Below are 16504 nucleotides of genomic sequence, written 5' to 3' on the forward strand. Positions count from 1 at the left end.
TTTCCCAGGTGATCAGCAGGAAGCTTGACCAGAAGTGGAATAGCCAGGTCTGGAACTTGCAATCTGACATGGGGTGCTGGTGTCACAAGTGTTGGCTTATCCCGCTGTGCCACAACACCTGCCTTCCTACCCTCTTTTGCACTGCCACATCCTCACCACTGGGGAGACTTAGTAATAGTGTATCCCCAGATGCATCACATAATTTCTTTTTAATCTAAGGCATCTAATTCTAGTTTTGGTATCAAATACATTATTTTAAAAATTAAGTTAATGATATACTTTCCACTGGGTAAAATAAAATACTCAAAGGATGATGTCAGGGATAAGCAGGTCCTACCTCTGCTTGGGATACCCACATTCCATATCAGAGAGCCTGGGATCCATTCCTAACTCTGCCTCACATCCACTTTCTTAAGTTTTTTTTTTTTTAAGGTTTATTTATTTATTTGAAAAGCAGTGTGGGGGGGAGAGAGAAAGAGGAAGAGGAAGAGGAAGAGAAAGAGAAAGAGAGAGAAAGAGAAAGAGAAAGAGAAAGGAGGAGGAGGAGGAGGAGGAGAGAGAGAGAGAGAGAAAGAGAAAGAGAGAGAGAGAGAGAGAGAGAGAGAGAGAGAGAGAGAGATTGTTCATCTACTGGCTCACTTCCCAAATGATGGTAATGGATCTGGTTGGGCCAGGCGGAAGCTAGGAGCCTGAAACCCGAACTGAGTCTCCCATGTGGATGGATGGTAGGGCTACAAGAACTTGAGCCATCACCTTCTGCTCTCCAGAGTGCATCAGCAGGGAGCTGGCATACCCACCTTCTCTCTAATATGAACTCCAGAAAGGCAGATGACAGCTAACGTACTTGTGTCCCTGCCACCCACCTGTGAGACCCCAGTGAAATTCGCATCTCCTACCCTGGGTGTGACCCAGCCCCATCTTTTCAAGGCATTTGTGAATTGAACCAAGATCTCCCTTTTTATCAGCCTCTCTGTATCACCTAGCATTGCAAGTAAAACAGATAGATAAACTTTTAAAAAACAAAACAAAACAAAAAACACCCTAGGCAAGGGGGCTATATCAGTCCTGCAGTCCTGAGGCGGCTGCTGAGTCTAGAATAGGCTGATGTCATCAATAGGTCATAAATGCTTCAGAGGCTGTAGTGATGACTTGTGACACAGGAGACTCAATGTTGAACTGAGCACTAGGTAGCGCAGTGATTCGGTAGAGAGTGTCCTATGTGATTTGGTTCTTTAATGTTCAAATCCCATTCTTTATCACCACTGACTTAACTCCTGGAGAGCAGAGATGCAGGGAGGAAAGTGCCTGTTTTGAGTAACTCTCCAAGGAGTTCAACCATGAAGCGGAAACAAAAGACAAAACATCTGGAAATCACATACTCTCCCCAAGCTGCAAAGATATCAAGAGGTATGTCTTAGGATATTCTCTAGATCCAAGATAGCCAGGCACTGTCTTCTAAACAGGAGGAAGGGACGATTTCTAGTTGGGGAAGGGGTGGAGTAAGAGGAGGAGAGACAGAGAAAGGGAGAGGAGGGAGGGTGGTGGGAGATAGAAGAGCTGTGTGTGGAGGCTTCCTGAACATCCAGGTCTCTGAGAACACAGAGAGTTCAGATGATACAGGTCTTTGTCTATGCAGTTTAGGGCTTCTGCTACCTACACAGTGAAACACAGGGTCACTTTGTCAGATACAGTGACTTGCCAGTGTGCACTAAGTTTTCATAATTTTTTTTATTTTTAACTTTTATTTAATGAATATAAATTTCCAAAGTACAGCTTATGGATTACAATGGCTTCCCCCCGATAACGTCCCTCCCACCCGCAACCCTCCCCTTTCCCACTCCCTCTCCCCTTCCATTCACATCAAGATTTATTTTCGATTCTCTTTATATACAGAAGATCAGTTTAGCATACATTAAGTAAAGATTTCAACAGTTTGCTCCCACACAGAAACATAAAGTGAAAAATACTGTTTGAGTACTCGTTACAGCATTAAATCACAATGTGCAGCACACTAAGGACAAAGATCTTACATGAGGAGTAAGTGCACAGTGACTCCTGTTGTTGACTTAACAAATTGACACTCTTGTTTATGGCATCAGTAATCACCCTAGGCTCTTGTCATGAGCTGCCAGGCTATGGAAGCCCCCTGAGTTCACCGACTTTGATCATATTTAGACAAGGTCGTAGTCAAAGTGGAAGTTCTCTCCTCCCTTCAGAGAAAGGTACCTCCTTCTTTGATGACATGTTCTTTCCACTGGGGTCTCACCTGTGAGATCTTTCATTTAGGTTTTGTGGTTTTTTTTTTTTTCCTAGAGTGTTTTGGCTTTCCATGCCTGTAATACTCTCATGGGCTTTTCAGCCAGATCCGTGTGCTTTAAGGGCTGATTCTGAGGCCAGAGTGCTGCTTAGGACATCTGCCATTCTGTGGTTCTGCTGTGTATCTCACTTCCCATGTTGGATCATTCTCTCCCTTTTTGATTCTATCAGTTAGTATTTGCAGACACTAGTCTTGTTTATGTGATCCCTTTGGCTCTTAGTCCTATCATTATGATCAATTGTGAACAGAAATTGATCACTGGGACTAGTGAGATGGCATTGGTACATGCCACCTTGATGGGATTGAATTGGAATCCCCTGGTATGTTTCTAACTCTACCGTTTGAGGTAAGTCAGCTTGAGCATGTCCCGAATTGCACATCTCTTCCCTCTCTTATTCCCACTCTTATATTTAACAGCGATCACTTTTCAGTTAAGTTTCAGCACTTAAGAAGAATTGTGTATTGATTACAGTATTCAACCAAAAGTATTAAGTAGAACAAAAAAAAAATACTAAGAGGGATAACATATTAAGTTGTTCATCAACAGTCAGGGCAAGGGCTGATCAAGTCACTGTTTCTCATAGTGTTCATTTCACTTTAACAGGTTTCCTTTTTGGTGCTCAGTCAGTTGTCTCCAATCAGGGAGAACATATGGTATTTGTCCCTTTGGGACTGGCTTATTTCACTCAGCATAATGTTTTCAAATTCCTAATAGGGATCACTTTTCAGTTAAAATTTAAACACCTAAGAATAATTGTGTGTTAATTACAGAGTTCAACCAATAGTACTTGAACAAAAAAAAAACTAAAATGGATAAAGTATTACATTCTAAATCAACCGTCAGGACAAGAGCTGATCGATATGTTCTCCTCCCTGATGGGCGACAACTAACTATGCACCAAAGGGGAAACTTGTTGAAGTGAAATGGACACTATGAGAAACAGTGACTTGATCAGTTTTCATAAAATTTTGAAATTTGACTTCTTTCTGAAAGCACTGGAGAAGTGCATGGTATTGCAAGTTTTCCACGGATCCTTCCTCCTTTGAATGAAGAATGTGGTATATCTAGAGATTAAGAAAACATTTTTTAAAAAGTTTGAAATGTTAAAAGACACTAAGAGAGGCAGATGTAAAAATATGTAAGCACAGGTGCACAGGGGCTTGCCAGCAGTCTGTGCACTGTTTACATATGAGACACTGCAAATCTAGCATCTGTGGCATGTACTGACTGAATAAATAAATACCTATCTACGTGTAAAGTTTTCAAAGGTAGGAAGCAGGTTATGGCTCCATGAGGATAGCGGCATGTGTGTTCATGAGTGCTGTCATACTGCAAACTCTTACTGCTTGTTTAGATGGATAAATGCACATACATAAACCCTGTCTCTTATTTTTATGTAATTGCTTAGGAAATTTGAATTTATACAAAGATGTCCTGCAACAAAAACAAAAGGCGCCAACCCCAGCTTCAGACCAGAAAGCAGGGGATGCTGCTTCTTCTTCCTCACACTATTTCTCCTGCATCTCATCTGAAGACAAGCTCAATGGTGCAGGTATGGGTCCAGGCACAGCACAGAGAGGAGCTGAATGATACTGCCCATGAGTAGACATAAGTCTACCCAGTCCAGAAAAAAATGACAAGTCAAAGCACTTGCATTATACCTTTTCATTACTAAAATTCCTGGTGCAGGCAAACTTTACTAAGAGAAGAGCTTTGTTTTGATGATGCCTCTGAAGAGTCAGTCTTTGGGACCTCCTCTGGTGAAGGTCTTCCTGTGGGCAGCATCCTGTGGTGATGCAGAGCCTCAGGTGGCAAATGACACACAGGCATGCGAGCAGATGTGTCTCTTTCTGTCTCCCTCTTCTAGAGCCGCCCAAATTCACTCACGCAGGCTCCACCCTAACGACCTGATCATCATCATTTCCCATCCCTGTGCTTCACAACCAGATTAAGTTTCCATCCCCTTAATGCCTCACAATGGTAGCTAAATTTCAACCCAGGAGGCTGTGAGACAATCCATGGATATTCAAACCATAGCAATTGTCTCTCATGGCTTTTGGTATTAGCAGCAGCGAAAGCTATACATTCCAAAGATAAATAACCAAAAAACTGGAGTTAGGCCTGGAAGATCAGTGGACAACTAGGTTCTGCTGAAGGGAATGGTATCATCAGAGACACTTGGGAACAATAACTGAGACAAAGACAGGACATCCTGCTGTCCAGAAGTCATAAAAGGACTATTATCTGAAAACAGAGCTAGAGTAGTAGTAATGTCACCACAAGATATACTTGATACACTGTACAGATGCACTTGTTCGAGGTCTTGTGTTATTACGTGTAGCCAAAATTCTCACACTTATCTCTATACAGACCTATCCCCACTCCTGTCTTCACCTCTACTTCCTTATCAACTTTTACAAGCATATGAATTCTCTAAACTCTACTGCGTGCATGACAAAGAGTAACAATTACTCTAACATGTATGACTACTGACTCATTATCCCTGACTTGCTTTACCTCTATATAAACAGAAGTTTATATACATATTTCGTGTCTGACTCCTTTCAGCCACATTGCGTATGACTGAAGTTTGTTCCATCTCACTGCTGCATATATCCCATTTCATGAATATAAATCATGTCCTTGTTAATCATCAAGTGCTGAGAATTTAAGTTGTTTTGATTGTAAAAGCGCACTAGGAGATGATGTTTGATGCTGTATATGTTGCTATACTAATACACTTAGGTTTGATGAAAGCCAAAGAGTTTCTCTATTTCTATCTTAACCCATCCAGAAATCAATGTTTCATACAATTATTTTACCATTTCTATCTCAAGTTTTAATTTTATTATTTATTTTAGAAGCATAAATACTTTCACAGAAGGGAGAAAGACACAGACACACACACACACACACACACACACACACACACAGACTCCACCTACTGGCAAACTCCCTAAATACCTGCTAGGATCCACGAACATAATGTAAAAGGGCAGGAGCCCAGCTATTTGAGAATTATTTCTGCCTCTCAAGGTCTGTATTAGCAGGAAGCTGGAATCAGAAACTGGAGGTGGGTATAGATACTGGGCACTGTGATGTGGGACATGGGCTTCTTAAGCTGCTATGCTAAATGTCAGCTCCCACACTTTCATTTTCTAATGCAATTGTATGTTGTTAACTATTAAATCTCATACCCTTCACTGACATCTTATCTATTTTATATCATTTCCTAGTCCTAGTATGTGTATTTTTTTTCTTATACACCCTCAAATCTTCATGTTCTTTCACTCTTCCACCAGAACTCACAAATACATTCCTTTCATCTCAAAGAAAATATTCCTACTAATTACACCGTACTGCCAAACTATATCACAAAACAACACACGCAAAGCCATAATTATAGGACATCAGATAGACACACATAGATATGCATGTAGCTAACATACAGACATAAATAACACCCACCATTCCCATACCAACAAAACATATTCTATATTTATATTTGTAACCACTAAATGAATTAGACACTCAAGAATAACTTGATTGGAACAAGTAAGTTATGGACTTACACATTAAGTACTCTGCAACTGCCACATACCAATTCATTGTTATGTATTCATAATATATAAGAAATACTTTTATGGGAGAATTTGATCTTTTTAACAGTTAAATACTCACTGGTAAGTTTAACATTTAAAGAGTTGATGACATCATAAAATCATAAATATTTACTTTCTTTAATTATTAAAAATACACCATTAGTTTCATTTAAAGCTGTGAACTCCAGGTAAGAGATACAAAGCATGAAAGTGAGATAAGTAGGAGAGGACAAACAGGGGTAACTTTTAGCCAAAGTTGCTGGGTAGCAGGAACCTCAAAACAAAGACAGCTAAAATGCACCAGATCTCAGCCGAAGCTGGAGAGAATTGCTCAAGACAAAATATATAGCAGGGGTGGGGGAGTACGGGATCTGGGGGAGAGTGAAGTGAAGCATCTGAAAGGAAGCAGATGTTTTAGCTGAAAGTGTAGGTCCCTACATGGGAATTTAGTTTCCTCAGTGTTGGTTTCTCCACGTATGGAACTGGGCTCTGGAAACAAAGAACTGGACTCAGATAATCAAAGATCTATGTGAGTAGACTCAAGAAAACAAATTTGGCAAAATAATGGACAATGGCAGTCACGTTCCCTCATGAAATCTGACACCACCAGGAACACAACATTAGTGGACAGCACATAGTTCAGTCCAAACTGGAGAAGTCTAGCGCACACTCCAACAGCCAAGGATAAGACAGATGTCTCTGTGGGCATACATGCTATAAATTTTACCAAAATCAAGACTAGTTCCTGTGAGTTTGTAGACCACGTCTGTTCTCCGAGTTCAGAAGATTACATTTAGAATATATGGAGGATGAACAAATGAATGAACCAAACTTCACGTCCGTATCAATGACCTTTGTTCTATTTCTCAGGAGTCTCCACTGCCCAAACACGTCCTCCACAAGCCGGGTACTCTTTGGAAGAGAAGATCCTGGTCCATGAGGCAAGAGAGACATCCTCCCGATCAGAATACCACACCTGCCAGTCCACTTTGCACAAGCACTCTCATGCTGGTAAGGGGAAGGCAGGACCGCCAAGGCCAGGCAGATCAGTGCAGGGGGAAGGTGAGCAGACCTACAGCCACTAAGCTGTTCAATGGCTATCACAGAAACCAGGGAGATAGCAAAGAAAAAGAGCAGTCACAATCAACAAGAATATGGCTAAATGAAGACATTGAAGATAAAAATTTTAAAATAATAGGAAAGAAGTATGTATAAACCACTAGTGGAAATCATCTATTCATAAAAATTAAACACAGAGGAAATAACAATCAAGAACAAATTCTAAGATATGACAATAGCAAGTATGTGACTGACTATACAAAGGCTTGGAGGATTTAGATACCAAAATAATAGTCAAAAATTCAGAACTGATAAAATAGATGTAATTAAAGCATTAGATGACCATAAAATGAAAGATGGTGATTGAAACTTGAAGCATTCTACACTCATACTAATGCTTAGGATCTAACCATGAGAAGGAAAGAATGTGACTTCAAATTTAGTATATTTACCTGTTAGATATTGTTATAAATTACCATAAACTAAGTGATCTAAAACAGCACAGATTTATTCTCCTACATTCCTGTGGAAGTCAGAAATTCAAAATATATGTGATGTGGCTAAAAACCAAGGTGTAGGGGCTGGCGCTGTGGTACAGCAGGTTAAAGCCCTGGCCTGCAGCACCAGCATCCTATATAGGCACTGGTTCTAGTCCCAGTTGCTCCTCTTCCGATCCAGCTCTCTGATATGGCCTGGGAAAGCAGTAGAAGATGGCCTAAGTCCTTGGGCCCCTGCACCCACGTGGGAGACCCGGAAGAAGCTCCTGGCTCCTGCCTTCAGATTGGCGCAGCTCTGGCCGTTATGGCCATCTGGGGAGTGAACCAGCGGATGGAAGACCTCTCTGTCTCTACCTCTCTAATTCTTTCAAATAAAAATAAAATAAATCTAATAAAAAAAAAAAAACACCAAGGTGTTTACAGGCTTTCCCCTTCTAGAGACTCCAATGGACAATGTTCCTTGCTTTGACTGGCTTCTTGCACTCTGATTTGCAGATTTTTTCTGATTTCTTAACTGACACTTGTTGCTTCTACTGTCAGTTTTCATCTCCTGCATCTGACCTTCTTGCCTCCCTCTTCTAAGTATCCTTGCAATTACATTTAGAACCCAACTACACGATGCAGGATGATCTCCCCATCACGAAATCCTTCATGTGTTAACATCTGCAAAGTACCTCTCTGTATACAAGGGAACATTCCTAGGATGTAGGGATTAAGATATTGATACCTTGGGTAAGTAGCATAACTTCAACCTTTCAAAACTATTGTGAAAAATGTTAAACACCTTGATAGATGCAGTCAGATAAATGAATATTAAAATTTCTTATGCTGACTACAGTCTTTATGACACCAGAAGTCTAATTCACACACCACAAGCAGATCCATAAAGACTAGTCATCAACCTAGAGACAGAACTAAAGCTATCAAGGGGATGGCGCTGTGGCTCACTAGGTTAATCCTCCGCCTCCAGTGCCAGCATCCCATATGGGTGCTGGTTCTAGTCTCGGTTGTTCCTCTTCCAGTCCTCTGCTGTGGACCAGGAGGGCAGTGGAGGATGGCCCAAGTACTTGGGTGCCTGCACCCGCATGGGAGACTATGAAGAAGCACCTGGCTTGTGGCTTCAGATTGGCATAGCTCCAGCTATAGCAGCCATTTGGGAGGTGAACCAACAGAAGGAAGACCTTTCTATCTCTCTCTCTCACTATCTGTCAAATAAAAAAAAATAAAGCTATCAAGTACTATTTTGGGGCAGTGTACAACAGCAGTGTTCCCTCATAAATTCTGACACCTTCCAGATTAAAGCATTAATGGATGGCATGCAGTCCAATTCAAACAGATAAATTCTAATCCAGACTCTAGCATCCAATAATACCACCGATATCTCTGTAGATGTGAATATTATGGATTTTAGCAAGCTCAATACTTGATTTTCGCTGAGCTTGTGGGCCATGTCTGTTCTCTGAGCTCAGCATATGTAATTAATAATATATGACAGATTGAAAATGATAAAATAGACATCAACTGTGTATCAATGACTTTTGCTCTGTTTTCTAGGAATTGAAGCCTTCCACAAATGTGCTCCACAACCTGAGTACTCTTTGGAGGACAAGACCCTGGTCCACAAGGCAAAAGACAAAGCCTCTGAATCAGAATATTATACCTGCCACTCCACTTTGTCAATGCCCACTCGTGCTGGTAAGGGGTAGGCAGGATAGCCAAGGCTAGGCAGATCAGTGCAGTGGTGGTCAGCAGACCTGCAGCCACTCTGTTATTCCATGGCATTCACTGATCCCTACCTAATGGCTACTGGAGAGAATGATGTGCTGAAGACAAAGAGCAGACACAATCCACAAGAATATTGTTAAATAAAGACACTTAAAAAAATAGGAAATAAAATAATGTAGAAAACACTAATGGAAAAGAATCTATTTGAAAAAATTTAAACTAATCACAGAAGAAATGATAATCAGGGACACATTTTGTGCTTAGAAATTGTTAAGTATGTTACAGAATATGAATAGGATTTGATGATTTAATTACCAAAAATAGAAACCACTTATTCACAACTGATACAACAGGTATAATTAAAGTACTAGATTACAAGAACATGTAAGGTTGGAAATAGAAGTATTGTAAACTCACTCTCTCTCGCTCAAAGAGTAAAGCCACTGACTCAAAAGCAACTCTGAACGCAGAAAATTAGAATTAGGTAAGGAGAGGCTATCTTTGACACAGAAAGAAGCCTATTTCAAATTTAGTATATTTTTCTTACTTCCTCATATACATATTACAAATTACCACAAATTTAGTGGTCTAAAACAACAGGCATTTTTTCCATTTCGGAATTTGGGGTCAGAAATTCAAAATTTATCTTCTGGGGTTAAAAATCAAGTTATTGTTACAGCTGGATACTTCGGGAGGCCCCCTGGTAAATTTGCCTTGCCTCCAGTGGCTTCTTGCACTCCTTAGAGACCCTTTGTTTCTTTGTGCAGCCTCGTGCTCCATTGTCACATCTCTTTTCCTGCCTTTGTCAATCTTGCCTCCTTCGTATACACATCCTTGGAATTACATATAGGACCAACGAATATATTATCTCCCCATCACAAAATCCTTAACTGAGTAGCATCTGCAAAGTCCCCTTTAGCCACATGAGGTTCTATGGTCTGGTTCTATGGTCTACGATATAAACATCTTGGTTGGGGGACATTACTCAGTCTTCCACAAATGTGAAATATGCTAACCACAATGATATGCATATTCAGGTAAAAACCTATGAAAATCTCTTATATAAGTTACACTTTATGTGAAACCATAAGTGAAAACTTCCCATAACACAACCAGCTCCATAAAGACAGTAAATACACACTGTGATCACACAGCCATCATCACCTGAACAAAACTAAAAATTATTAAATACACACATTCTGTAGTTTGGGCCAGAACTCAGTTTGCAGTCTGCAGGAGTGTTTGACACACAGTGAGCACTCAAGATTGACTGAGTAGTTTACAGGTAGGATAGAGCTCTTGGATTTCCCTTGAACAGTAACCTTGACGAGACATAAGATGACATATAGCTCACAAGGTAATAGCTCACACAAACAAGAGAAAACCATGTGCATCTGAAGATGTTTCTCCTGTACCACCTCTGAGAAAATGAAAACTCATAACTGGAGAAGAATAAACAGGACCTAGGAGTATTCAGTGATGAAAAGGAGATGTAAGCATGGCTCTGAGATCTGGTCCAGGTCCCCCACCAACAGCTAATACAAAGAAAAGAAAGTTGATACGGGCCATGCCCAGGTCACAGCAAGGACACAGTTCTTCTAGTTTTGGGAGATCCTCTTGAGATATAATATATAACTCAAAGCCTTGAGACTGAAGAATAATCTAAAAAAGGACTCATACCCAAAAGTTCAAGGGCATGGGAACAGGGCTATGTAGGAGAAGATGGAGAAGTGAAGGAATGACAAACTTGTCAGAGAAACAAGGAAGACTCATTCAGTCTGAAACTGAGAAGTTCAGTTCTGTGGGTTGCAATTCTGGGATTGTCCCTGGCAACCGTAAGGGTTCACACTGAAGTATAAAGTCAGCCATCAGTGGTTTCTACACTTGCATCCAGGAAGACAACAAAGATCCTGTACACTGGTAAGTGAATATGGGCAGAGACTTGAAAGGGTCCTCAAATGATTGCCATGAGCAACCTTCTTCCCTTTTAAACACCCACATACTTCTTGGCCTATCTTACCCAAATAAATGGTCTCAGCACCATGTGCTCTCGGGTTCATCTCTGTAAATACTCATTCCTCTGCTCTCCATCGCTACTCTCATTATCTTATGCACCGTGGCACACTCCTCAGTTCACATCCTCATACTTTTACGTCTTCACACCTTCTTTCACAGCACGTGCACCCCTCATAATTGCTCCCTTTGAACACCATTTTTTTAGTATTGCATCTGCTAACTCACACAAATAGTCTCATTCTTGTAGAACTCCGTGCTGTACAGTAACAATGCAAGAAGCTATCACAGCCACAACTCCATCAGATGCTCCTCTGTTTACAGTTCTTTAGTCCCTTCACATAATCCCATAATCTAAGAGGTCAGGTAATCATTCTCTTATTCCTCTTTCACATGGCTGATCTATAAAAGTTTGTCTCTGTGGTTCTGAAAAAAAGATCCTCACAGATTCTCAAATATTCCAATAACTATTACCTAAATGTTTTACATCAATAGCATATGACATACACATTTCAAATGTATGAAAGATGAAAAACTCCAAGATGTACAGAACTATGCTTCACTTTCACCAAAGCACACCATATTCATGCTACCTTCACATGCAATGGTGGCCCCACTGCTATACTCAATATACTTTAAAAATTCTGTGAAATACACAGAGTGTACATATATGAAACTATATTTACCAATCATGACAAACTCATTCTATGACAGATGTACAAGACATACTAATTTTGTTTCTCTCTCCTCTGAAATGAAACACTAGATACTCTTTAGGGACCGAAGAGAAAAATTGGATCCATGTGAAGGAGTACAGTTTATTTACACATTTAATTGAGGTTTTAGAAGGGACTTAATATGTTTATGAATTATTTTTTCAGGAAATAGAATTTGTGTGTTTATTGATGTATATGAATTGAAAGGTATGGCTCTCTCCACTGGAAAAATAGATTAAGAGAATTTAAAAAAAATAACTTAGGAATTTTCATAGTATGTTTAAATCCATGGGTGGAGGTTAATTTTATTTTAAAATTTTACAAAATTCTGGTAGGGAAAAAAACCTACTCAGGATGTAGTAGTAACATGGAAATCTCTACGATCAGCTAATTTTGTGTTGAAGAGGGGGAAAAATTAGTTAAGGCCATGTGTGTGCAAGGTATACTAAGAAAGTCACATAACTGGACAGCCTAGTGAAGAGTAAGCAGGAACCTGGTAGGGAATTTGTGGCCTATGGTAAGATGTGCAGCCTGGAGCCAGCACCAGAGACCCCACTGAGCCCCTGACTCAAGGTCAGAACTCATCAGCTCTCACAAGTCTTGGGGTTTGCAGAGTTCTGACAACGGAGGTCCAGGAGCAGAATGGAGGGAACTGCACCATGTACATTTTTCATGTCTGCTTGGAAAAGGCTACTAAATATGTGAATATGAAGGTCAAAAAACCTCAGAATTTTATCTACCTACATACCTGCCTATTATCTATACTGTGTCTCTTTCTCTTACACCCAAGAATATCAACATGAGTAATTACAACAAAAACTGTATGTCATGGGCTAATTTGTATAACTTATCACAAGGAAAACTGAGTCATAAAATTTTAAGATCTTTAATGACTGCATTCTGCATTTTATGCAAGGTTCTAGTTTCCAACATTCTCAATATACTTCCCAAAATATCACATACAAGATGCCCAAGCCTACCGATGTCCACCATAAATGTAATCTTAATAACTGTTGTTTACTTATAATTCCTGTAAGAGCAAGTCTAGTGAGTGGTCACAATGCCCACAATAAAATATCCACTCAACATGCTCTTCTGTGAAAAGATGAAAACTCCACATGATTCTGTATCCCAATGTTGTTGTTCTGTCGTTTTGTTCCCCAGAATTCCGGAAGTCTCAAGCAGATGCTCCTGGGACACGTATCGCGGTCCCAACCTGTAGCCAGGCAGCAGGACAGAGCTCTTCTACCTCAGCGTATTTCTCCTGTGTCTCCTCTCCAAGCAAACACATTCTTGTTGAAAATGATGGTAAGGCAGAGGCAAAGGGAATGTCTGAACTCAGGATGCGCAAGGGAGCTGCTCTGCCAAACCCTTACTTATCGGCTAAAACAAAACAAAACAAAACAAAACAAAACAAAACAAAAAACTCTCAAAAGCAAGAAAGCACTTCAGGGCAGAGGGACTAGACTGGGGTCTCTACAGAGAGAGAGAGGTTCTATGTCTCCAAACACGGGACACAGACCTGTTTTGCCACAGCGGAGTACTGGGACAGCTGTGATTCAGGCCATCAGCAGAGCTGACATGTATGGAAAGTTGATGAGAACATCCTAGGCAGACTGGCACGAAAACATATTCACATACCCTCACCTGTCCTACCAATTCACAGCTTCATTTCAAAGCCTCCCTCTCTCAAACACACCTCCCCTCACTCCCCATCCATCTTTTCCATTCTCTAATAGCATGACACCAATACACACTTAAACCTTCATTCCTGTACACAGTCTTTCAGACCTACTCATTTATTAACTAATCCCAAAAATATTTCACATTCCTTCATACAGATAATCTGAACTCCTTAAGGCTAGAAACAGCTCAGGAAAAGCCCTCTGGGGACTGACACTGTGGTGTAGTGGGATAAGCCGCTGCCTGTGACTCCGGCATCCCATATGGGTGCAAACTCAAATCCTGGCTGTTCCACTTCCAATCCAGCTCTCTGCTAATGTGCCTGGGAAAGCAGTAGAAGTTGGCCCAAGTGCTTGGGACCCTGCTACCCACAGGGGAGTCTGGATGGAGTTCCAGGCTCCTGGCTTTGGCCTGATCTAGTCCTGGCAACCGTGGCCATTTTGGGAGTGAAGCAACAGAGGAAAACTGTTTCTCTTTCTCTTTCTCTTTCTCTTTCTCTTTCTCTTTCTCTTTCTCTGTCTCTGTCTCTGTCTCTGTCTCTTTCTCTTTCTCTCTCTCTCTCTCCCCCCCATCTCTCTCTGAAATGCTTTCAAACAAATAAAAAAAATTTTAAAAGAAACCCTTTGTTCTTAAGAATTCACTCTAATTGCCAGCCCCTCTCCCTGCTATGTACTGCATCCACAGCACCTTCAGCCCTTCAAATGATTGCATATACTCAGAGCTGCGTTTTTCCACACGTACTGTCACACCAGAGAATGCACACACACATAAGCAGTAGCAATTACCGTATACATACCAGAACACACATTCACCTCCACCAGACACACCCCATCACTCACTCTTCACATAGAAGGGTTGCTAAGTACACATCTCACATGACACCTGCCTACACAACTCTGAAGCTACAGGTCTCTATTTTTGACAGATTAGACAGTGAGAGAGAGAAAGACAAAGAGAAAGGTCTTCCTTCCATTGGTTCACTCCCCAGATGGCCGCTACGGCCAGCACACTGCGCCGATCCAAAGCGAGGAGCCAGGTGCTTCCTCCTGGTCTCCCATGTGGGTGCAGGGACACAAGCACTTGGGCCATCCTCCACTGCTCTCCCGGGCCACAGCAGAGAGCTGGACTGGAAGAGGAGCAACTGGGACTAGAACCCAGCACCCATATGGGATGCCAGCGCTGCAGGCGGAGGATTAACCTAGTGAGCCATGGTGCCGGCCCAGGAATATTCTCAGGGCCACTCTTAAAACCTATGGATGTCACACAACTTACTCCACTTATATAGGAAATTTTCTTTCCTAGGAATCCATCAATTGCAACAAGATCCCCCCTGTCTTCAATCCTCTGAGATGCCTCCACCCCAGGATTTGGAGGAACAGGAGACCCTGTCCCCCTATCACCACATCTGTTTTCATTTCCATTTAGCCAATGAGCCCTGTACACCCGAAACACATAGGAGAAAGGAGAGAGACATGAAGGTTTACTATATGCGTGTCCAAAGGAAAAGAGGGGTGGCTGTCTTACAGGATACAGAGGAAGAATCAGAGCCTCCCACAAAGAGGGCAAGAGTTGAAGAAATTACCTTCCCAGGAAAGCTCCCTACAGACGACAACCTCTCTTATGTGTCTACATGGGAACTCCTAACTGAGAGTGAGTCCAGCTTGGATGTAGAAGCCCAAGATGGTGGGGACGAGGCTGTCAGCCCAGCAGAGCCCCACGCTCTGCAGGAACAGCCCAGGGCCAGGACACCTGAGTGGCTTGTGGCCCCTGAGAATGGCTTCAAGTGTATGGGCTGCTGCCGGGTCTTCCCCAGTCTGGAGGTGCTTCAGGGGCACGTGCAGCATGGGGTTGAGGAGGGCTTCAGCTGCCTCGCTTTTCATCTTGCCTTTGCCTGGCTGAAGAGCAAAAGAAACACGAAAGACACGCCGGAGAAGAGAAGAAAGAAGAAAATCAGAGAAGGCCCCATCTGAATGCAGTCAGGAGAAAGGTCTGGATGTGAGGAATTCTTCACCCAAATAAATGAACTGTTTTCAGCCCCTGAAAAAAGAGGAAGTGGAGCAGCCAAACTGTATTGATGGAGCTCCATCTCCGCTAGGTCACCCAGAGTACCCACCTTTGTTTACACACACCTGACACCACCAGAGAACCCCTCTACTTACATCAACAGTATCAACAAACACCAGTTGTTTTCTTCTATGCAAGCTTCCTTTAGTGTCCTATCTGTGAACTCTAGGTACCACAGTTACCAACCCATATCCTCCTCTGCAAGTTTAACAGCTTGTATGTGTATTTATGACATACTTGAGTTAATTTTTGCATAAACTGTGAGGCTTAGGGGTTGGTTGGTTGTGGCCACTAAAGTTCAGTTGTTCTTCCATTGAATTAACTCTGTAACCTCAGTCAACAGAAGCAGCTAGATATATTTGAGTCTTTCTCTGAGTTCCTTACCCCATTGTACTTATCCAAGTATTTCTATCTCTGCCATTCCGTGACTACTGTAGAAACAGATTAGCTCTTAAAAGTGAATAGGGTGATTCCTTCAACTCGATTCTTCACTTTTCAATATTGTTTTAGCTATTCTAATTCTTTTGCATTTCCATAGAGATTTTAAGGTAAATCTCTCAATTTAAACCAAAAAAAAGTGTTTGTTTCTAGCAGGTGTGCATTGAACCTAAAGATCAGTTTGGAAAGAACTGACCTCTTTAATTCGTTGGTCCTTCCAAACCAGGAACGTTGTTCTCTCTCCATTTAGGAATCCTTTGATTTTGTTCATTACAGTTGTACAATGTTTTCATTAGTGACCCAGAACAGGTTTTACACATTTATTCACTGAGCTTCTGTAATATAATTATTTTCCTTTCACCAAATTCGGAAAAATCTTTGGTCACTGT

General features: G+C 41.4%; 1 protein-coding gene across 1 annotated transcript; it reads left to right on the top strand.

Annotated features, from left to right (window-relative positions):
* Positions 1 to 1337: 1337 nt before the first annotated feature.
* Positions 1338 to 15583, top strand: LOC103347851 (protein FAM170A). Its single transcript, XM_089335834.1, has 5 exons — positions 1338 to 1407; positions 6791 to 6931; positions 9031 to 9171; positions 13095 to 13238; positions 15039 to 15583. The coding sequence occupies exons 1-5, from the start codon at positions 1338 to 1340 to the stop codon at positions 15581 to 15583; spliced, it is 1041 nt and encodes a 346-aa protein (XP_089191960.1).
* The last annotated feature ends 921 nt before the right edge of the window (positions 15584 to 16504 follow it).

Source organism: Oryctolagus cuniculus, chromosome 6 (genome assembly GCF_051225735.1).
Source record: "Oryctolagus cuniculus isolate XC-2025 breed Fujian yellow rabbit chromosome 6, ASM5122573v1, whole genome shotgun sequence".
In the NCBI taxonomy this organism is placed as follows: domain Eukaryota; kingdom Metazoa; phylum Chordata; class Mammalia; order Lagomorpha; family Leporidae; genus Oryctolagus; species Oryctolagus cuniculus.